Source organism: Meleagris gallopavo, chromosome 4 (assembly GCF_000146605.3).
Source record: "Meleagris gallopavo isolate NT-WF06-2002-E0010 breed Aviagen turkey brand Nicholas breeding stock chromosome 4, Turkey_5.1, whole genome shotgun sequence".
Taxonomy (NCBI): Eukaryota; Metazoa; Chordata; class Aves; order Galliformes; family Phasianidae; genus Meleagris; species Meleagris gallopavo.
In genome coordinates, this window is record NC_015014.2 from 16,951,285 (window position 1) to 16,973,206 (window position 21,922).

General features: G+C 40.1%; 1 protein-coding gene and 2 long non-coding RNA genes across 3 annotated transcripts; 2 read left to right on the forward strand and 1 right to left on the reverse strand.

Moving 5' to 3' along the window:
* Window positions 1-933: 933 nt before the first annotated feature.
* SDAD1 (SDA1 domain containing 1) lies at window positions 934-15,745 on the reverse strand. The gene is made up of 22 exons (XM_010709658.3): window positions 15,578-15,745; window positions 15,390-15,494; window positions 14,910-15,008; window positions 14,658-14,768; window positions 14,244-14,315; window positions 14,060-14,160; window positions 13,259-13,316; window positions 12,555-12,629; window positions 11,654-11,755; window positions 11,171-11,244; window positions 9,790-9,892; window positions 8,586-8,643; window positions 7,954-8,012; window positions 7,473-7,549; window positions 6,661-6,758; window positions 6,196-6,272; window positions 5,684-5,813; window positions 4,563-4,660; window positions 3,923-4,113; window positions 3,333-3,417; window positions 2,844-3,005; window positions 934-1,352 (listed from the first exon to the last, which is right to left on the reverse strand). Exons 1-22 carry the CDS (start codon window positions 15,665-15,667, stop codon window positions 1,302-1,304), a joined length of 2,076 nt encoding a protein of 691 aa, XP_010707960.1. The 5' UTR covers window positions 15,668-15,745; the 3' UTR covers window positions 934-1,301.
* LOC109367210 lies at window positions 1,310-3,916 on the forward strand. Its single transcript, XR_004159506.1, has 3 exons — window positions 1,310-1,383; window positions 2,329-2,363; window positions 3,575-3,916. It is a non-coding gene; the product is annotated as an uncharacterized LOC109367210 (long non-coding RNA).
* Window positions 15,746-18,152: 2,407 nt separating the features above from the next.
* LOC116216615 lies at window positions 18,153-21,812 on the forward strand. Its single transcript, XR_004159739.1, has 3 exons — window positions 18,153-18,341; window positions 18,960-19,073; window positions 21,376-21,812. It is a non-coding gene; the product is annotated as an uncharacterized LOC116216615 (long non-coding RNA).
* Window positions 21,813-21,922: the final 110 nt, after the last annotated feature.

Here is a 21,922-nt window from a genome sequence, read left to right on the forward strand (position 1 = left end):
ACCCGAGCCACAGCGGCCGCCTCACGCCCCTGAGGGGCGGCTCAGGGGGAAGGGCCAGGAGATGGCGGCGCGGCGCGGAGAACAACGATTGCCTCCCGCGGGAAAAGCCCCTCACAGCCCCTTCCTTCTGCGGTCTCCAGCCACCAACTGCAATAAGTTCCTTCCTCTTTATGTCTCTGTCTGCAGCCTGAAGCCTCCATTAGCTTCCATGCTCTAGGGTAAGCAAGGTGGGACAACGAAAATAAAAAAAATAACCACTGTAACAACCCATAAGAATTCGAATTGATACAACTGGGTGTTTAACATAAACACCTATGCCAAATGAATTCTGGTACAGGATATAAACAGTCTGGCTTCCTTAGAAAGGAAGAAAAAAAAAAAATATCACACCAAAACCACCCCAACTGCTGCTCTTTTACACCATGCATGACACTTCTCCCCGCTAAGGGGACTGAGCTTCACAAAGGGTAGTATAAGTAACTCAGTTAGATGGAAACGGGTGGGTGACAGAACAGCCAGTAGCATTCCCAGCCAAAGCTAAGGCTGAAGCAGGAGCTCAACCTTTACGTCAAGGTAAAGATCCCACTGATCAATGTTGTTCTCAAACACACTTCAAAAAAAAAAAAAACCAACAAAAAACAGGAGCAACTCCCACCACATACTGATAGAGGAAAATAAGATACCTTACCTTGCCTCCAGGTGATACTTCTGTTTAAATGGGAATGTGAAAGCCTCCTTCTTCTACATTAACTTCATTCTTTTTCCCCCAGTACACTATAGTGAAGCAGTTCTTCCCCTTAACTTGGTTTTATTATGAACAAATGGGTGAAAAAACAACCACTTTGGAGATGGCTTACTAAGTCTATGAAATCACACCCGTAAGTCAGGCATACACATTACACATACACGCACTTCAAGGGGTGAGCTGGAATATTCATTTTCCTTCCAATTGCCTCTTCATTTATTTAATCAAGTAAAATATTTTTTATAATAAAATCGTATGTTTTAATTCATACTTACACAAAACAGCCGTAAATAAATTATATTCAATAAAAAGGTAGAGCACTCTAGGGAAGGTGATTAAAAGTCAAAATCCTACGAGAATTAAGGCCTCCTCAGTGTCCTATAGATGCAATATCCAATTTGGCAGCGTTCAATTTCTAATTCTGAACAGAATAGAGAGGTATCAAAATGAATCCACAAGGCAATTGAGTTTTTTTCCTCCCCTACTTCTTTGAGAGAGGAGAAAAGTATTTCTAGAGTTGTTTCTTCAAGGATAACTATTCCTTTCCTTTACTGTTTTATTTCAGCAGCTGCTTCTTCTTCCTCAGAAGTGCATCTCTAAGAGCCAGCTGGAATATGAAACAAGAGAGGAATATTCAGGTATTTCAAACTCTCAGAGCTGTAACTATTAAGTAAGGAGACTATTGCACTGACAATCCTCCTCAATACACCCACCACACATATCGCATTGGTACAGACATACTTGTAGATAAGATCAGAATTTAAAATTACAGATCAATTAAAACTATACATAGAGTATTTGATAAGTAAACCAGATTTTCTAAGAAAAAGATACAGCTAACAGCTTGCAACATCCGTGCTGTAATACACATCTAAAGCAGCATATATATATATTATATAAATATATATATATATTTTACAGGTGAGGTGGACCTGCAAGATGACTTATGAACCTGAATTAGCTTTAAACCACCTGACTCAGGTGCAATAACACTGTAACTGTAACAGCAGTAAGGAACCAGTGGATCATAGACAAGCAAGTTAGTCATGCTCAGCTCTTTCTTACTGCAGTTTCATGACTATTTACACCCAAGCTCAAAAGCCATTGTTTTATCTCTGAAGGTAGACAACACGAATTTGATGCAAGGACTGGAAAGTAGTATGATACCAGAATGCAAACGAAAATTTTTCCACAGATATCTACAGAAAATAGGAGTATAACAATATTTTTAGCTGTAAAGCTAAGAACTTTGGGTTGTGCTTAGAATTAAGCAGATGTTTCTGTATAACTTTCACTAACCTATTTTCAATAACAATGTGTATTACACCAAGGAGAAATCATTTGTTCAACCTCAAAGAAACACTAATAATTTCTCAGCTAAAACTGGGAGCAATAACTTTCAAATGCTAACACACATACAGTGACAGGAATGCTGTGGTTGCTTAGTTCAAGTTTATATCTCAGGAGTGAGTTTGGCTTAAAAGAAAAAAATCTTTCATCAGTGCATCAGTATGTCATTTAATGTCCTATATAATTAGGAAAAGGACAGAGTAACAAACTTGTTCCACTGATTAATTCAACAGAAAGGGACCAGAAGAAACGTCAGTCCAGCTGAAAGGTAAGTGGAATTAACAGACATTTTTGGAAAGATTATTATGAAGCTGCTTTTTAAGGGTGGGAAGAAAGAGTGCCATGAATAACAAAATCTCTGTGAAGTGATACATTAGATATGTTTTAGTTGGTAAGAAGATTTAACTCTAGACTAAAAGAACATTCCATTTTATTGGAATAAGGAGAGCACTAAGGAGGGCAGTAGAACACAGTATATTAAAACTACATTACTCCAACCCTCTTTTAACTGGTACTTAAAAATCACAGTCAACTGGTACTGTAGTCTAGTAGTATGAAAGAACACTTCCTTTCACTGTTTAGCTGTTGCACTGAAACTCAAAACATTAGATCTGGAACAAGTACTGAAACCATTCAAGATGGCTCTTTAGAAACGGCAAGCCAAGTTTAAGAATTAAAAAAACCACCCTACAATGGAGATTGTTTTAAGCACACGGAATCTGCTTTTGATGTATATATTTAATATTACCTGTTTTTCCCTGAAAGAACGCTTATTTTTGGTCCGGACATTATTGCTATATCTCATCATCATAAAGTTCTTCTGCTTTTTCTTTTCTTTATTAGTTGAGCTGGCAAAGGGATTCAATCTTTTTTTCTTTTTCACAAATTCTTTTCTGTCAGTCTTTCCAGCCTAGAATAGGTAACACAATACAACAGTAGTCATTTGTTTTTCACTACAGTTAACATAAGCTGCTAGATTCTAGGGTAGCAATTATAAATCTGAATTCAATATTCCTCCATGCTTGCTGTATTAAGTAACAGTGAAAATTGGAGGTGCCTGTATTTGAACAGCAAGAGATTGTTTCTCTTTACAGCCAAGGTGCAACATTAAAAAAAAATTAATCAGAACACAGATGGCAGCTGGGCACCTGCACTCCACTTCCTCATTTCAGAACAGATAAAACCCACAACCCTTTAAGAAGTCTAGAAGAGGATATGAAATGGCCAAGTTCCTCACCAATGCAGTTGCCAGTCTCGTCTCCTTGTCCGACTTTGGCTTCTTATGGAGATGTTCAATATCTCTGAGTGAAAGCAACTCTCCTCTACATACACAAAAAAACAGCAAATCCAATTATCATACACAAAGCATCTTCTGACCAGAAAAACAAGATGCTCTCCTGACTTTTGTCTCTCACTCCCCTCTTATGCCATTGTCCTGCTATACTCACTCACAAAAGCACTTCTTGTTCTTTCTCTCAGGCTAACCCTCATTTCTGGGACCACCCCTATAAAACACTTTCACTACTGTTTTTCAAGACCAGCTTGAACCACAACATTTAAGAATCTGAAGATACAAAGCTGCAACTACTGCTAGAAAAATAACATGCCCATTGGTCTGAAGAAGAAAACTAGTCCTACAGCTTCAATCAGTGCCTCTTGCTTTTTCTCACATAAATAAACCCCCAGGCCAGGATCCATTTGAGGCTGTGTGTCTGTTTGTCACCTGTCACCAGCCATGAATGACCAAGTTCTACATCTGCTGGCATCAGAAGTTACCTCACTAGACTCCGGGTGAAAGAAAGCACTCATTAGCATTTTATATCCTACCTGCTCTCCTCTTCATCATCTATTTCGATATTTTTCCTCTTTACAGCTTTGCCTGGTGCAGCATTGATTTCTCTGGAGAGCTGGGCAAGACGTATTCTGTGGAAGTCTTCCTGAGTTAGCAGCCTACTTGTACTGACTGCTGCAGCTTTAGCTTTTCGTTCCTCTATGGGCATGCTTTTGATCTTCTCTGCCTTTTGAAATAAGAACAAAAGTATCATCATCCTGACCTTTGCAAGCAAATTCTGTGCTATAATTAATGACCCTCCCAAATATCTACATAGGAATAACACTGCTTGGAAATGATTTAAACAGTTGCCAGGACTCTTAAAAGTTTTATATCCTACATGTGGTATTAGAAGAAAGGAGTACCTCAATTTCTTAATATTTCAAAGCAGATAAAAGCACTCACCGTGCAAACGTTATAGCTTGGCAATGGAACAGAATTCCCCAACCTTCTCCTTTCATTCTGACAATACACACTTCAGCACAAGTGCACAAGTATATTTCACCTCAATGATTCTGGTCAAATTAATCTGCGTAGTTAGTTTAAAGCAGTCACGTGAAAGTACAGAGCAAGAGAATCTGGACTGCTATTAATAAGTCCCATTTCTATTTAGGGTAGAAAGCACTTGGAACTCACCACTTCTTGCTGTTCCTCATCTGAAGAGTGGTGCACATCAATCCACTCTCCATCCTCACCGTCATCCTCCTCACTCATACTAGCGCTTTCCCATCCATCTGCTCAAGGAAAGAAATACACAGAGCTGCTAGCACAAACCTGGTTCAACTGTTTGAGTTTCAGACAATTTAAAAGCAGATCCCAAGCTCTCACCATCTTTCTCTCTCTGCTAACTATATGCCCAGAGACACGCTCACCAAACAGGTGAAACTGCAGGATCTTGACATCCCAGCATCAGAACCACACATTACAGAGACCGAAGATACTTCACACATCTAGTCAATTTAAAGTAAATTCACAGCCGAACAGACCAGTAGCTCCAACGTTTTCCTACTGACAAGTTCAGCAACCAAATTACGTCTGGCTTGCAATGTCAAAGCCTCACACTGCACAATTCTGGCAGTGACTGACTTGAAGCTGAGATGTCTTTCTATAGCTCTGATCTCTTAATGCACCTATAGCTATGGACACTTTTTTTTTTTTATAGTGATAACCACATATGGCAGTGTAAGATCTTTGAACACACTTCTAGAACAAACTTTGTAAAGCTCCTGTCCTATCTTGTAATTATTGTGAGCTGCAGTCTCCTTGACATGTTTTGTTGTTATGGACATAAAACAAACATGCAACAACAGGGACCTCATTTACTCAGAACAAACCGCAGAAGATACCTAAGGAATTTGCATGCAAGAAGTTCGCATTGCAGCAAACTGTACCTGTAACCTATGCTTTGTAAAGAGTAACTCTCGTTTTATGTTAAAGGCTCTCAAAACAACAAACTGCATTTTGGAGAGACTGAAGAAATGCACTAGTTTGCAAATGTTAATTGTATCGCACTGTTCCCTCTTCCATCTCTCAGTATACATTGTATGAAGAAACACAGTGACCATCAGATCTTTCTGGATAAACTGCATTTAACTCAAGGACAAGTATCAGTGCTTCTTAATACACAAACACATATATGCGAGCCATGCAGCAAATGAGAGCAGCAAATCAAACGCACAAACACCAAATTTTAAGAACAAATAAAACCTTAGTGGTGATGATGCACAAAATTGAAGTAATAAAGAAGAGAGGCCTACCTTCTTGGTTTTCTCCTTTTTCCTCTTGATTCTCAACCTCCAGTACTTCTGCCCCTGGAATGTAGTCCTTGGCATCCAGTTCTCCATATTCATGAATCCTGGCTTCCACCGAGGCCTCAGTAGGTTTACCCTATAAATAAACAAAATACATGCTAAGCAGGCTGCTATTTTAATTTTATCACAAACCCTTTAAAAATAGCTAGATGGGGGTTATAGAAAGATTCTGCATGATGAAGCAATTAAAAGTATCTTCAACTACTGTAGAGTTCAGTAACTCTACTGTACTCAAATTCCAGGGAGACAGGTTTGTCAATGAGTTTGATAAATTTGTACTAAGGCAGCCTTGAAACAAGAGAAAGCCATGTCAAAATGCAGCAAGGGAACAGGCATGGAGAGAAAAATACACAGGCCCATCATGTTCTCAAGAGGCTATGAAACTAATTATCATCATCATTTTTGAGCACATGAGCTTACGTGTGCAGTGCATGAACTGCACAGAAAACAACCCTTACCCGGTATTTCTTCTGCAGCATCTCTGGATTCAGTGAGCGGAAAAGGTGTATCAGAGTTCTTGCAGACATCATCACATCTATCCAGAAAAAAAGGATCAGGATTAAGTATAAAACAGCAGACTCCAAAGCAAACTGAAAGCTCACTCCCATAATCATTATTTACAGCCTGCTCATGCGATTTCTCGAGTTACAGCTTCACACTGATTTCTCGTAGAGCCAGATGTTCACTAGCTAGTAGCTGATCTTCTCTACTTTTGTCAATTACTCCCTATGCCTTAACTACCTGTGACTATTTTTGTCTATGTATATGCACAGAAATACAACAGTCATATTGAAAATGAAACATTTCAGTCCATATTAAAGAAATAACACAGCGTTGTTATGAAAGCTGTAACAACTGAGGGCCACCTGATACAGCAAAAAAGATGTAAGGATATAGAAGTATTATCCATGTAATACACTCACTTTTATTTTTATGAGTCTTGTAGTGAGTAAGGTCGTGGAGCAGATCTTCAGTCATGGCTAATGGACATCTTGCAGTGATTTCTTTTATTGCATTGATTCTAAAAATTCAAAATTAAATATTTTCCTCAATAACACAGTTAGGAGAAACTTTCACTGGCCCAGTAACTGACTGAATAATCTCATACTTGATGTATTTTATACAACATGAACTATAACAAAGAGGAACATCACAGGATGCACTCTGCCATAGTTCTCAAAAACCTTTCATCTGCACCCTGCATCTGCTATTTTCTCTGATCTTAGACCTCAGGATTCTGCAAGTGAAGTCTGGGTCCAAGCACGTTCACAAAAAGCTGTCGAATCGAACCACCAGGGATAGGTGACGTGAAAATGAAGAAGTGGTTTTGCCGTCAACCATGGACAGACAAAGGACAGCAATAAAGAGAGCCTGTGTTCTAATACAAGTTTCTTTTTAAATTACCTTCATGCACAGTCAGTACATTAAACTCACTGCTGGACTAAAACCACAGAGATGAAAAAATAGTTCAAGAAATATTCTAAACGTGCCTGTATGCAGTAATCTTGACACACAGTTAAGCTCTCTCCTATATTTACTCATATTCTACTCTGTCTGTAGCAGGCCTTTTGCAAAAGTTTATGATTGAATAAAGACAAATTCGGACTGTATCTAAGTATCAAGTTGGTTTTTAAAAGCAGAGATGAATGACAGCAATAGGCTGCAAATGGTGTATATTTTTTTTTCTTCCGCACACAGATAGAGTTCTACAGTTTTAATGAGGTTCTGTACCCACCCTACAGTCATGACCTCTCCGGAATTCTTGTCAGTGACAAAGTTGTTGGCAATGGTCATCAAAACTGATTGGATAATCTGAAAATTTAAAAAAAAAAGTGAATACATTTACTACTCATTTAATGTAACTGTGAAAATCATTATATCTTATTAACAGACAGAGCCCTTTTCACAGAAAGGCAGAGTTCAAGACTCACCACTATAGCTTGCAACTAACTTTTGGATAAATTCTCCTGCAGAAATGAAGAATTCAAGCATGGGGATTATTTCTTTTTGTGTAAAGCAATGCCTTAGAACTTACAGAAATACCCAAGGGAGCAAAATAAATAAATAAATAAATAAATCCCCTTAGGCTTTTCAAAGAAAAATAATCTGAGGAAATTCCTTGTTCCTCATCCCCAGTGAGAGGACTCAACAATCAGCATTCCCATGCTGGCCCACTGTCCATCCTCAACATCAGCAGAAGTACGTGAAATACTGACCTCAGGTGGTACTAGCTGGTGTGAAGCATGTGCAGCAAACAGAAGAATCTTTGTCACTTCTGAGAGAAAAGAGAAGGGGAAAGATGTCAAAGTATATCAACACAACTCACTCTGGCCAATAACCATACTCACCAACACAGATACCTCCATGAGATCCTTGAGAACTTAAGTCTCAAAGTCATTTCAGGCTGAAATTATTTGGGACATCTTGTAGAAGTATTTCTTATGTCCCACCACGCATTAGGAACACATACTGCTCTCCACCCCAGCAGCAGTACAGACCTTAAGAGTTACACTAAAGTACGTATTCCCATTGCAGACCAAAATATTAGGAAAACAAAGTAGCAAGAAGCACTCACAGCTTTGCTCAGCTAGTGAGGATCTGAAAGGAACTAGGAACTCTGCAAATTCACTTCATCCTATTGCTGAAGATTCTCAAATACTCGAGTCAGGAAAATCAAGTCCATTCCTTGTTTTGGACAATCACAGCCTTCTGTCTCTTTCATCCAACACTCTCTGGACTACCCTTACTTCCTACTACCTACTAAGTTACTGCTGCCTACTCACAGCACCACTTTTAGAAACCAACCATATATGATGGGCAAGATTGCTATCTACTAGTAGCTCCTTACCTCTCTGATGGGGCTGCAGGAATCTCTGAATGAAGGGGTAGAAATTAAAAAGAAAAAGCTGCAAGGACAATAAAATTTGTAACAGGTTAGCTGCTTTTAACTTAAAATCATTTTCATAACATGGTATGCTGTAAAAATCAATGATTCTACATAGCCTGCTCTTCAAATGCCTCAGATTTTAACCGCATGACACATTCTCCAGTCTCAAGTGTGAAGCATGTGGAAGGTGAGGAAAGGACTCCAATTAGGGTATTCTGCTCTATGTTCCCCTAGCTTCAGGAACACAATCTTTTCTCCCAAAGCAGGCTGTCCCTAAATGCAAGTTAATTTAGCATCTGAGTCCATTCATTAAGTTTTCCAGCAAGGCTGAGTATTTGATACTGGAGCAGACTAACACTTGGACACACTCCTCCCAAGTGACAAGTATCTCATACACCTTCCGCACCCAGACTTCTAAGTTCTTCTGCTTCAGCTTTATGCAATGAAGAAATAATCTCAGGCTTGACACTACTGCAATGCTTGGGTCTACGTGATATGCAAGACTTCAAGTTCCAGATATTCTGATCATTGGGAAGGTTGATTTGTGCAGACTAAAGTATGATAAAGCTGATAAAGTATGATAAAGTATCTGCCTAGCTATGATCCCAACACGGGTCACAAAACAACCAGAATACTTTCTCATGCTGGCTATATTCAAGATTGCTCATATGTATTCATACGTACAGCCACAGTGAGCGTTTTCCCCTTCTTGTTAACCTTACAGATACCTGCAAGGAATACTGTGCTTTCCTCACTTCCCAGAGCCCACATAAGGTACAGATTGTTGAGGAAATTTGATCTCACTTTGTCTGTACCTCAGAGAGTGCTGTTCAAGAGCAACTGATGGACTCAATTTAAAAAAATCTCTATACTGAAGAACCTCCCTGGAACACACACAAGTCTTTAAATAGGCATCTTCCCATTATTCATGACAGCTCAAGCTATTACAGACCACCAACCTTCTCAAGCAGAGCTCAGTACCATACAAGTCTACATCACTGTGTCATACCATAAAGATCTTTGGCAACTGCATGACCACACATCTTCATTTTCCAACACATACCAAAATTAAAAACCATTCCCCATTACCACAAGGCCACAGCACATCATCACCCAACTCAGGTTAGCTTCTGTCAGGCCATTACAAAATGAAGAGACTGTGTACCTCGTGTATTCCAACTAGCCTAGATATTAGGTCCATGAGCATCATCTTCACTTCAAATCGTTCCTTACAGTTCTCCAGCTGCTTCAGTAGTTTCTCTGCAAATCTAGAAGCAATAATAGATTTGTAGTACACTGCAAACAACTCAGATGGATTAAGAGGGGCAGTCAAGGTTTTGTTGTTTGGTTTCAAGTTCTAACGTCCTTGCACAGAAGAAACTACGGGTGCTGAGAGCACTGCTCCCAATCCATTATTTTTCCTCTTGCATGCCTAGAGGACCTGAAGTTGTATACAGTTCCAAAGAAAAGAAAACTAGAAGTTCTCCAACATCATAAAAACAGTCAATATTTAAAGCTAGAGGTTTTTTTGTTTTTTTTTAAAGATACATTTGGATCCATCTAAAAAACAAAATCCCCAGAGGTTCACTAGATCAGACTGTGAATGAGTTAAGTGATATGGCAAAAGAAGGTGATAAGAGTGTGATCTCCATCCAGAGAGATGCTGCTCCCTCAGCTGCTAACCCTTAAACGAGGGGGAGAAGAGGCAGATCCAGACTCCCCAACTTCAGATCATTCAGGTGCACTGCTTGCACCTGAGCTCCCTGGGTTGGCCACACCTTTTCACCTGGTGCTTAACAATTGGGTCAGGCTGTGACCTGGCAATTTTACTGCACAAGTGATATTAGACAAATGCCAAAGTAGTATTAAGATACATTTCTAGAAGGGGATAAGCCAAAAATGTTATAGGGATGAACTATTCCACTTTCACACAATATAAGAAAGAGGCTAAAAGCCACATTTTGTTCTGTAGCAACCTGATGCAGATGACATAATATTGTTCCTTCCTTATCTGCCCTTCTAGAAGTGTTCCACTCTTGTGATATGTATAGTCAATGGATACACAGATGGTGCATGTATATCCAGGAGCTTAGTTAATATAATTGTTATATTGGAGTAAGGAAAGAAAGTCACTCACCCTATCCTGAGCTTGCAAGATGGGTGCTCCAGTGGAGCAGATCTCCAGAGAGATCCTTCCCCACCGGCAGTCAGCTCTTAAATGGGTCAAGGAGAGGTGGAGCCAGGCTCCACCCCTTCCTGCAGCACAGGTGAATTGCCTTCACCTGTGCTCCGGTGGCTGACTCATTGCTCGCCTCAGGTGATTAATCAGAGGTTCAGGCCGTGATTCAGCAGCCCCATACATGATATGATTTTCTCACATTTTTAAGTGCTAAGAAACTCTAGGATAAAGGATGCTAGAAGTATTACACTGTCACCAGTGACTCCTTGCAGCTTTGCCCAAACTTCCATGTCTGGGATTAACACAAAAGTTAAAAAAAACAAAAAAACAATAGAATAAGTTAGAAAATACAGAAGGTGATACGTGCTTACCCTGGGGATCATGAATCAAGTGAATAGCAGAAAAGTTGAATACCTCTGGCTTGCTTTTCTTCTTGTGTTTCTGCATGGCAAAAAGTGTAAATGAGACATTTTTTCTTTCTGTGTAAAAGCTGCAGGTGCTTCAGTACAAGGTTGCTATTCCTCATTATTCCCTTCTAAAAGAAGTGTCTTGATTTTTAATAAACTACCATTCTTTTCAATTGCATAGGATTTTCAGCTACCTGAACTAAAAGGCAACAGGGGCTCCATTAAAAAAATTACTTCTCAAGACACAGTGTCTTAGACAAGTGCATTTCAAAAGATCTGTCTTCAGACAATCATGGCAAGTGCCTGACCAATGGAGGCTAGAACACTTAAGGAGCTTCGCTTGAAACAGATGACAAATGATAACTGATATGACAGTGAAAACAACATTTCCACACATCAAAGATTAAGCTAAATACCAGCAAGTCAGACACCACTCTCCTCACCTTGAGAACCTTCATTGCTTTTTCCAGTTTCTTCTTGCGCTTGCTGGTTTTCTTGCTAGTTGCATACCGTACCATCAGATCTCTGGCTGTGGGGCCATCATCCTTCACAAGGAAAACAAGACTCAAGTAAAATCAGACTTCAAACAGGAAGCAGAAAAAGTATCAATATTTTTGGGATCATGTACTACCTTTGAAAATTGTCTCCCCCACCTAAGTTTCATCATACAGAGACAGTAGCCTTTAAAATCACGATTCCACAGAACCAACTACTAATACAAGAGAGATCATGAACACTTCACAGCACATCAACACTGTAATTCTTACAGCTAGGAAATCACAGACTATTATACAGTCTTATACAAATAGTTACATCCTGGTATTTGGAGGTTCTAAACTGAAATTGTATCAAGTTACCAGCCTTTCAGGATAACTGAATTATGATCATTTGTACATAAATGGGAAATTGAATTGAAGAGGGAGAAGTTAAGACAAACAGCTATACTAAAAAAAAAAAAGCCTGCTTCCTAAGCATCAGGTGAAAGTCTCTTCTCACAACTCAAAAATTACATCTACACATTCATTAGCTTAAAAAATACAAACAAACGAAAAAAACAACTACCACCAACTGGCCAGTTCTCTTAGAAATGAATTACTTCCTTAAAAGTGAGTATGAGAACACAAGGAAGCTCCTAGTCAATAGGCAAACAGCAAAAACATCCTACTAACATTTCTGGCCAACTGGCAACAAATTATATATTTTGGTGAGGTGGACAACCAGCTAGAGGAAACAAGACAGAAGTGTCAGAGAAACAGAAGAGGATGCATTGGTGTAGTGAATGCAAGCAGGATCACAGCTCTTACACAATTTGAAGATCTAAGAAAATTTAATCACAACACCCACCTCAGAATCTGAGTCACTCTCTTGATTCTCATCTTCATCCTTCCCAAGGAAGAACTTCAAACCAGCAACCAGTACCTGAAAAATGAAGCAAGGTGATGTAGAGCATGACAAATAGACAAGAATATTTACTAGAGCCAAACATCCCCATCAGAGGTTATGCTAAGAAATTCCCTATTATTCATAGGCATGGATACAAAAAGAAAGCAAACCAGATCAAAGTGTTCCCTTCAAAGTGGATTTCTGCTGTCAATTCTCAACAACCAGAGGCACACAAAGGATCAAAAGGCAGCTGGGCTTCCATAGTGAGCATATCCAGCCACACACATTTCCTTCCTGTAATTTGAAATTGCTCTACGCCACTGTTATTGGTAACTCCTGAACAGCTGATACCAGATCAACTGTGCTCAGTACTGTGGAAGAACATCTCAGATCACTGCATGCGTTTTTAAAGCATCCTTCTGCACTTAGAAGTGCAGAACCTACGCAGACAACAGGCAGCCTCTGATCCACTCAAACTCCAGATAGGTTAGCAGTTTTTATCACATTTAACAAATAATGGCGCTGCTGCTGAAGGGGCTATATCCTGCCAGCGTCTTCTGAGCAACTGTGGAACGTATACCCACCCTCCCCATACCAGCATGCATTTGTAATAAAACAAGCTTCTCATTCTCTCATCCACAGTTTCAAATTATTTCCGTTCTCACCTTTGTCACTTTGGAAAAGCAGGCGGTTGTGATGACATTTACAGTTTTGGCATCGTTCCTTGAATAAAACAGAACATTATCTTTTACTTCAAGCCTGGCAATTTTCAAGGTATTCTCAGAAAATTAAGTTACCTGAACTTCTAAAAAACAATCTAAATTTCTATGATGTCTCATATACTTAAAAACCTTCCTATTAAAACTGCAAGCCTTTTCCTTTCAGTAACATTTTTTTTTCATCAGTTTTCTCTGTTATAATAGTCCTCAGCTTACTGCTACACCAATAAGCTGTTATCTACTAAAAAAACAGATGCTATGTTATCGCTTCAACCAAAAAAAAAAAAACCCCAGAAACAACAAAAACCACCAAAAAACAAACCAACAGCAAAATAAGATCACTTAAAGTATTTATCTAGAATTACCCTATAGACTTCAGAGAAACAGAAAAATATCTTCTTCCCACTGTACATATAGGCCACGTGCTGTTACTAGCAGCTTTATAGGCAGAAGCTCAAATAAGAACACTGAACAAAGCTTCTGTTTCAATTGCAATACACACAATTTACATTATTTTCAACTAAATGTCAGGGATCCAACTTTAGTAACTCTGAGACTTTAAAACACAACAGTATTTCTTCGCAACTAAATTACACTTCACCAAATACAGCCCTACTGGAACACGAAGATGATAAATACACTAAGTTCAAGGCTCTCCACATTACATCTTGCACTAAATGCCACAAGTGACATCAGGATGGGTGCCTCACAGTAAATGGGGAAACAATATGAGGCTGCCAAACCTACCAAATATTCCTTCTGTAAAGTTCAATCATCACATCCAGAGAAATCTTGGCAGCAGTTGGATTGCTATCTCTCAACATAGTATACATGAAGTTCTGCAGTGTCTAAGAAAACAATTTGGAAGAATTTATTACAAATCTTTCTTAATAAAAAGTAGTAAATTGCATCAGAAAGATACAATACTTACCTTATTTATTTTATTGTTCTTGTGTTTAGCATTTATATTCTTGATGTCTGTCACAATGTGAGTATACAGAGTCTGTAAAAGATAGAACAAAGAAATAACTTACGCAAGTCGCACAAGGAACACAGCAGATGCATCACAATTTTCCCCCAGCCTCCGAGTACTGAGACCAGACTCATCACTGATAATACTATTTTCCCATTTTAACTGGAGAAGGAAAAATAACAAGAAGTTACTTTGAGTCTTTGTATATGCTTGATTTCCACGTATTCAAAGAAGCATACTTAAGTTATAGTGCAAACAGTGAGATAGGAAAAGAAATAACATGCTTAAAAAATCCCACCAGGGCTGCATAACTCTGTTAAGCTGGTCAAAACCCAATGGAAGGCAAGACCAGTTTTTGTAACCACAGCTTACTTTCCGTAGAAGCTTATCGTGACATCTCAGCAGCTGAAAGAAGAGCTCCAGCAAACTCGTTGCATTGATCAGGTTCTTGTTTCTTAACAACATCAAAGCCTTACAGAAGGTCTGGATGAGAAATAGAGATCAGAATAAAAATTTTACAGTACCTCTCAGCTACCAGCTTTATTAAAAGGCTCAGCAGCAAGCTCAAGGTACACATCTCTCACGGGGCACAGCCTGCCCAGATGCCTTTTGCATGGGCCTTACCATTCGAAGGTCGGCATCCAGCACCGTGTGGTGGTAGGAGAGCAGCTCCTTCAGCTGCTGAGGGAAGTTGGCCATTTGTTCTGGGTAGCAGTGGGCAACCTGGGCAAAGACAGGCTAGGGTCAGCTCTCTATTGAAAACCCTCAGATCGCAAACAACTGTAGGAAGGTGACAGATGTTATAAGCAACCCATGAAACCGTTCTTACAATAGCAATTTGGCTACGTATAAAGATACATAACGCCCAGATGTGAAACTTATGGTGTAGTTATGAGATCGTTTTCAAAACTGACTGAGAAGCTCAAAAGAAATACTGCATTCCTGGAAACAGCTGATACTGCATTAGTTTTGGTAAACGCAATTTTACAGGAGGTTGGCCAAGGACTGTGCTAGCAGGGGTCCGTGAAATGCGGCCATACACCAACACGGCACCCAGAGGCCCGATGGCAGTTCAGGTGCTGTCCCTAAGAAGGGCCGGCCTACCTGCGCCAGGAACATCACCAGCTCCGCCAGCTCCTTGTTGGGCTTATCCGGCTGGAAGGTGAAGATCTCCACATGGGACTGATAGTGGTGGTACTGCTGGAGAAACTGGAAACACAGAGCGGTGGTCTTTAATTCAGACGGAAAAACGCCCGCCACCGCACCACCGCCGCCGCCGCTCGCTCTCTTACCTCCTCGGTGTAGGACGTGGGGTCGCGCTTGATGAGGTTCTGCAGCTGAGGCAGGTTGCTGGGCAGCTTGTTCCCCTGGCGGCCCGACATAGCGCCGGCTCCCGGTACAGACGACCCGACGCGTGAGCTACCGACTGGACGCCGCCATTTTAGCCCCGCCCCACAGCGGATGCCGCCGAGGGTCAAATTCGTCCGATAGCGGAACGCGCAAGCTGTTACGTATGTGACTTGTAAAGAATCATAGAAACCTTACGGTTCGACAAGACTAAGATCATCCTGTCCAACCGTCAACCCATCGCTGGCTCCTTGCGTTTGAGCGAAGTCTGTTTCAAGAGCAAGAGACCTGTGGTGGCCAGACACAGCAACCCACCTGCAATTAAAACTAAAGCGGTCTTTTTGTTCCTTAGTATTACCACCTGACAGAACACCGTGAACCTCATACAGAAGAGGAGCAGCAGGGCATCCTTCCTCTGCCATAGTCATGTTCAGTCAAAACTGATAAGAAGCAGAGGAAATGGAGGCACGTATTTTAGATTTGAGTAACATCGTCTCTGTAAAATGCTCGATAAGCTCTGGATCAGTTCCACATTGATAGAGTAATCAAGACTTTTTTGAAAATGTTGCTGGAACAACGATGGTCTGTCTGCTGTGCTGCTATCATTATAGATGAAGTATTTTCTGCTGTGGTGTTTTCATGTCTTTTTCAGGTTAGATACAATTTCAGCTAGTGTCTTGAGCAAAAATGCCAATTACTGATTTATTGTTATTATCATTATTACAAATGATTTTGGAAAATGGTTTGTAATAGAGAGCCATCTGTGCTTAAAGGCAGCTTATGAATTGCCTGATTGTCTAGCAGTAGAAATTGGTTTCAGTATAGCAAATAACAGACAGGACAGATGACATAAAAATGGGGATTCTGTTCTGGGAAGCACTGATTAAGATGGTGATTATTCAATATTCAGCTTTCAAGTTAAGGGACTGAAGTTTTCTTCAGAGAGAGAAACAGAAGAATATGGTTTAGGATTAAGGAAAGAAATTAATGCTGAGACACACAAGAAATCTGTGTTCTTTGAGAAGAGAATTTGGTTTTGTGATCTTAAAGTCATATCTCTCAGGAAATGGAGGAACCTGGCTTCCAGATGTGATTCTTCACTGTGGCAAGGTCCAGGAAAGAAGCCTTCTCCAAAGTTCACAGGAACGTTATAAGAGATTAAAAGTCACATATTTAAGTGACTGCAGCATTGACCTGTCCTTTGCATGGCAGTTGCATTTCACTTGCCAAAGACTGTCTTGTAAGCAAGTGGGTTTCCTTTATTACCCTGTCCACTATCAGTGTAGAAGCTGCTGGGTCTTTGGCTGCTTGGGTCTGTGCAAACACAGCTCTTTGATCAGCTCTAGCTCACAAACTGAAGATGAGCCATGCAGATGTAGAAACAGCAGTAAATGCTGTCACATCTCTCAAAACCAGAGCAGCATGGAGCTTGTTTTCAGGTCTGGATCTGTCAGTAAAATCACTATTTGCAGTAAAGGTGCAGAGGTGTGGAGTATTTTCAGGTATCTTATCTGCCTTACTGAATGCCATCATTTCTGCCACAGCATGGTCTCTGTTGAATATCACTAACTGCTGGAAGAGGTGTGGTTTACAGGAAGCAGCAATAATTCTGCACAACCATATGAACTCTAGGGATTTTCCATGCTGGATCAGTAGTATGAGTTAAGGTTACTTGACACCATAGACGTGCTTTCCCTTGGGTAGCTAGCAGCATGACTTCTGAGAAGCAGCTTTCGGATTGTTAGCACTGATCAAAAAGAGACCTAGTTGTTATTTACTACTTAAATCATATTCCTTTGGCTCAGTGATATTGGCCTGAACTTGAAAGTAACAGATGCTTAAAAAAAATAGCATTTAGTCTAATGATGCTGTTTCCGAGATTGTAATGCAGTGCTGGCTTGGGGGTGGGGACCAAAACTGGGAATACGTGAAACATGCTGATAGGACAACATGTTGTCCCTTATGGCTTTAATTTGCACCAAGGGAGGTTCAGGTTGGATATTAGAAACATTTTTTTTTCCCAGAAGGAGCGTTAGTACATTGGCACAGGCTGCCCAGGGAGGTGGTGGTGTCATTGTCCCTGAAGGCATTCAAGAAATGTGGAGATGGGGCAGTGGGGGATGTGGTCAGTGGGCATGGTGGGAGTGGGTTGAGGGTTGAACTGGGTGATCTGAGAAGTCTTTTCCAACCTTAATGATTCTATGGTTCTATGACAATATCTGCAGTTGCACATGTCCTGCTGGCATTTGTACTTGCTGCTCATGTGAATGATCCCATGCAACATCCATCAGTACCTAATCAGTAACTGCTTTGCTAGCATAGCGGGTTAATGTGGTTCTAGATAGTCAGGCGCAGGTGCAAATTTTAATACCTGCTTCAGAGATCAATGTGGAAATGTCAGTGAAATATTTTATTTCACTGACTGCTACTGTGCTTGTGCTTTAGCATTAGATTGAGATGTAGAGCAGAGCTCACCTTAAAGCAGACTACCTTGAAATCATTCCCTTTTTCTTCCAGTCTGATCACTGTATGACTGCATGACCTATGCAACTGAAAAAGTAACACCATAATATTGCCCTGAGCTGACTTTTTAAAATTTTATTACCATTTTTTCTTATTGCCTAGGATAGCGTGGAAGACAACAACACTGATATGATGGTGGGCAAATGTATTTTGACATCAGCAAGAATATCAACCCAGTGTCTACAGGTATTGGGATGCCTATGCAATCTGTTTGAGTATGCAGTATGCACATATGGTTAGGCAACACAATGAGAATGTGGTCAGGAATTAGCAGCATGTATTCCAGAGGCTGCTGAGGAGAGTTACTGCAATGTAATTTAATTGTCCTAAGTAATTTCTTTAGAATTCACCTGCCAGTTTGTGTCTTTAGTCAAATGCACCAGGAGCAGTGGTAGAACCATACTTAGCCCATGTTTACTTCTTACGTTTAACCTGGAGAGCAATGTTAATCAACACTTAATAAAGGCATATTGAACAGTATATTGTGTCGTGTTTAATCAGCAGTAAAGACTTTTGAAAGCTCCTGAATAAGTGCTGGTGTTGAAAAATGAGCATATATATTGTGGCAAAATAAGATTCTGCTTTAATTCCAATTTTTTTTTCTCCGGAGTCCACAGAGATACACAGCTCTCTGTATATCTCTCTGTGAAAAAGCCTTTGTTGTAGGCAGATAGAGTTGTGGATCTGGTTTCCACAATAACCCTCTTGAAACAAGCCTAGAGTACTGTGCCAGCAGGGACTTAAAACAAATGCCTTATCTGAAGTAATACTATAGAAGTATTAATTCTGCATATTTTCTTCCAGGTTGTTAAGATTTTCTGGAGATTTTCTTGCAGAGTAATGCTGAAGTAGCTTTCTGTTTGCCATTTGCTGCAGAATAACATGCCTAGGGTATCTTCATAGATCTGTAAATACCAGGTATGTACTTCTCTCTTTACAGTCCTTGTGGTACTTAACAGTAGTTTCTTAGAACGTGTTTTTTACAGACACAGGAATTGCTTTGTCTAGAGGCATTGCTAACACAAGTGAATAATGCTGATTATCTCTGAAGAAAATCTTTTATGCTGTTTGGTATTGTTTGCTTTAGCAAGCAAGGGCAGTACTAGTAAGGCACTGAAAGTAGTAATTTAAATAGTGTGTCAGTTGCTACTGACACTACTGCTGAAGTAAGCTAATACAGGTAAGCATAAAACTAACCACACAGGCCTCGTGAGCAGTCTGACCTGGTAGGACCATTTATGGTTTAAACTATGAAATCTGCATTAAAAAAGATTTGTGGACATGAAAGCAAGCCAAGAATGAGTGACAGCACATCAAAACATGGGTAGGCTGGGCTGAAGCAACAAAATACTTTTTCCTTAGAGATCCAGTGTGGTCTCCGTGTCCCAATTCAGCAGGTGCTCCAAGCTCTGAAGGAGATAGTCTTCCAAGTAAAAGGCTTTCAAATGTGAAGTCTTATAAAAGATAAGAAGAGAGGGTATTTAAAAAAATCCCATAGACAGGGAGTCACAGACTTCATAAAATGACTGAAGAGGTTGCACTATATATCCAGAACCTCTGTACCACTCAGGAGATACTGCAAAGATGAAAGTATTGTCAGGGATGTAGTGGTCATTTGGACTGAATATTTGCTCCCATTTGTATTTTTGTATGTCAACAGATCCAGCCTCTACAGTGTCTGGGGCAGTACTTTGATATAAACACCTATAAGTGGAAAGGCAAAAAAGCCTCTCCTCAAGACCTGTCCACAGTCACTGCCTGCATCACTCCGAGCTCTGTGAAGGGGTAGGAAGAAGAAAAGTAGGAATGCATTGCTTATCTTTGGCCTAATTGTTCCTACAGAGGTGACTGTCATGGCAATCTCTCTGGCAGGATTTGGAGGCTCTTCTTAGCACTTTGACCTGGAACATCTGTGAAAGACTATCTGTGTACTCTGTGTAGCTGAAAATGTCTGGACCTGACTTTGTATCACTAGGGGAATCTAATCAGCTTGTGCCTGGCTTTGTAGCAGCATCTCAACATTTGTTTTAGATAGACATAATTCTCAGCTGCTGAATGATTTGGCAGAAAATTAAGAAAACCTTTTCTAGCATCCAAAGAGGGAGTGAAGCCAAGGACAAACTAGGGTGATGCACAGATGCCAGTACCTGGTTAGCGCAGAAAAGTTTAGCAATGCTTGTCTTTTTTTCATTCCACTTGCTTTGAAGCAGAGTCTTTACATCACCATTGAGTAGACAGTGTTTGCTGATGAGGATAGTAAGTCAACACTTTATTGCCTGCAATTTAATTCCTGCAGATCAAAAAGGATTAAAGTGTTTTTTATAACTTTGAATCATCTTGTTACTGTGCTTGTGAAGTTCCTCCGGCAGTGTGAATTTCTGCTACCTGGCAGTTAGTGCAGCTTCTGCCCACTGTAGCAAACAGTCTTCTACTCCAGCCTGCCTGTTAAGGGCTGCCATGGCTGCCTTCCTGCCCATGTCCCTCTCCTGCAACTACAGGAGACTGCTTGGAGAATGCAAATTGAACACTGCATCTGCAAGCTCTTGAAAATAAAGATTGGTTTAGCTACCAATTTCTACCTCTTTGAAATGGGTGAAGCTATTTTGCTGAAAACATTCAGTAGGCTACAAATGAAAGATTGCATGTGCAGTGAATGAAAGCTGGAAAAGATATTGTCAGCTGAAATAAGGCTGTTGAGAAGAATGAGGGCAATCTTGACTGGACACTTAGCTATGACTGCTTGATGGAAGAGTCTGCTGTCAGAAAGCGCTGGCTTGGTTCCTGTCTGAATTTAATTGTTTTATCTAAACCTTATATTGGCTGTGATTTTGACTATATACATGGTATAACACAATTTACATTGTAATGGTGGGAAAAGTCAAAACTAAGCTTTACAGTATTTTGATGTTGTTGAAGCAGTATATATGTATAAAATGAGTGTTGAAACAACTTGTTAACTTCACAGAACTTTTTTTACTTATAAATTTTTGAAGTGCCAGGAATTTCTGTGCGTGGACAGTTCTGATGTTTGGCAGGTGTTCATTTGCGCAGAATAAGTCAGTATTTTGTAAGTTTTTCTCTAAAGCTGAATAGCAGCAAAATGCTGGCTAGAATGGATGAACATGCTTTCAGTTGAATACCCATTTTTACTTCAAATGTACTGTGTTCTTTTTCATTGGAATCCGGTATTTAATTTCTGCTTAATGCAATTTGCTTTCAGAAGGGCAAAAATGTCATATAACAACTTCCAAGAAAGCAGACTGGAGTTCTCAGACTCAGTTAATGGCCAGCACTGGATATTCCTGAGAAAAGGCCTCGATGACTTCAGAGATGGCTTCTCTCCTTCATTTGAAAACATGATTGTGTATGGTAAAAAGCAACCTGTCTCAATTATCCTGAAAAGCAGCATAGTAAAATCTTCATACACAGCTCCATGGAACAAAAGCAAGAAGTCCAGCAAAATACAGGTCTCTTTTTCCCAGATCAGTCCTCAACAGCAAAGCAGGAGGAATTACATTGTGTGCATAGAACACTGTCTGAATCAGCATCCTAAGTGCTCTATTCGTGTTTGGAAAAAAGCATCTTCCTAAAGGCAACGATTTTTATAATCCTGATGTATGGAGCTGCTGAATCACGGCCTGAACCTCTGATTAATCACCTGAGGTGAGCAGTGAGTCAGCCACCGGAGCACAGGTGAAGGCAATTCACCTGGGCTGCAGGAAGGGGTGGCTCCACCTCTCCTAGTCCCATTTAAGAGCTGACTGCCA

Coding starts and splice junctions, on each gene's coding strand:
- SDAD1 (XM_010709658.3), bottom strand. CDS start 15,667: ATGTCGGGCCGCCAGGGGAACAAGCTGCCCAGCAACCTGCCTCAGCTG. Junction 15,009..15,389: donor TGGTGATGTTCCTGGCGCAG/GTAGGCCGGCCC, acceptor GTCTTTGCCCAG/GTTGCCCACTGCTACCCAGA. Junction 14,769..14,909: donor TGGATGCCGACCTTCGAATG/GTAAGGCCCATG, acceptor TTTCTCATCCAG/ACCTTCTGTAAGGCTTTGAT.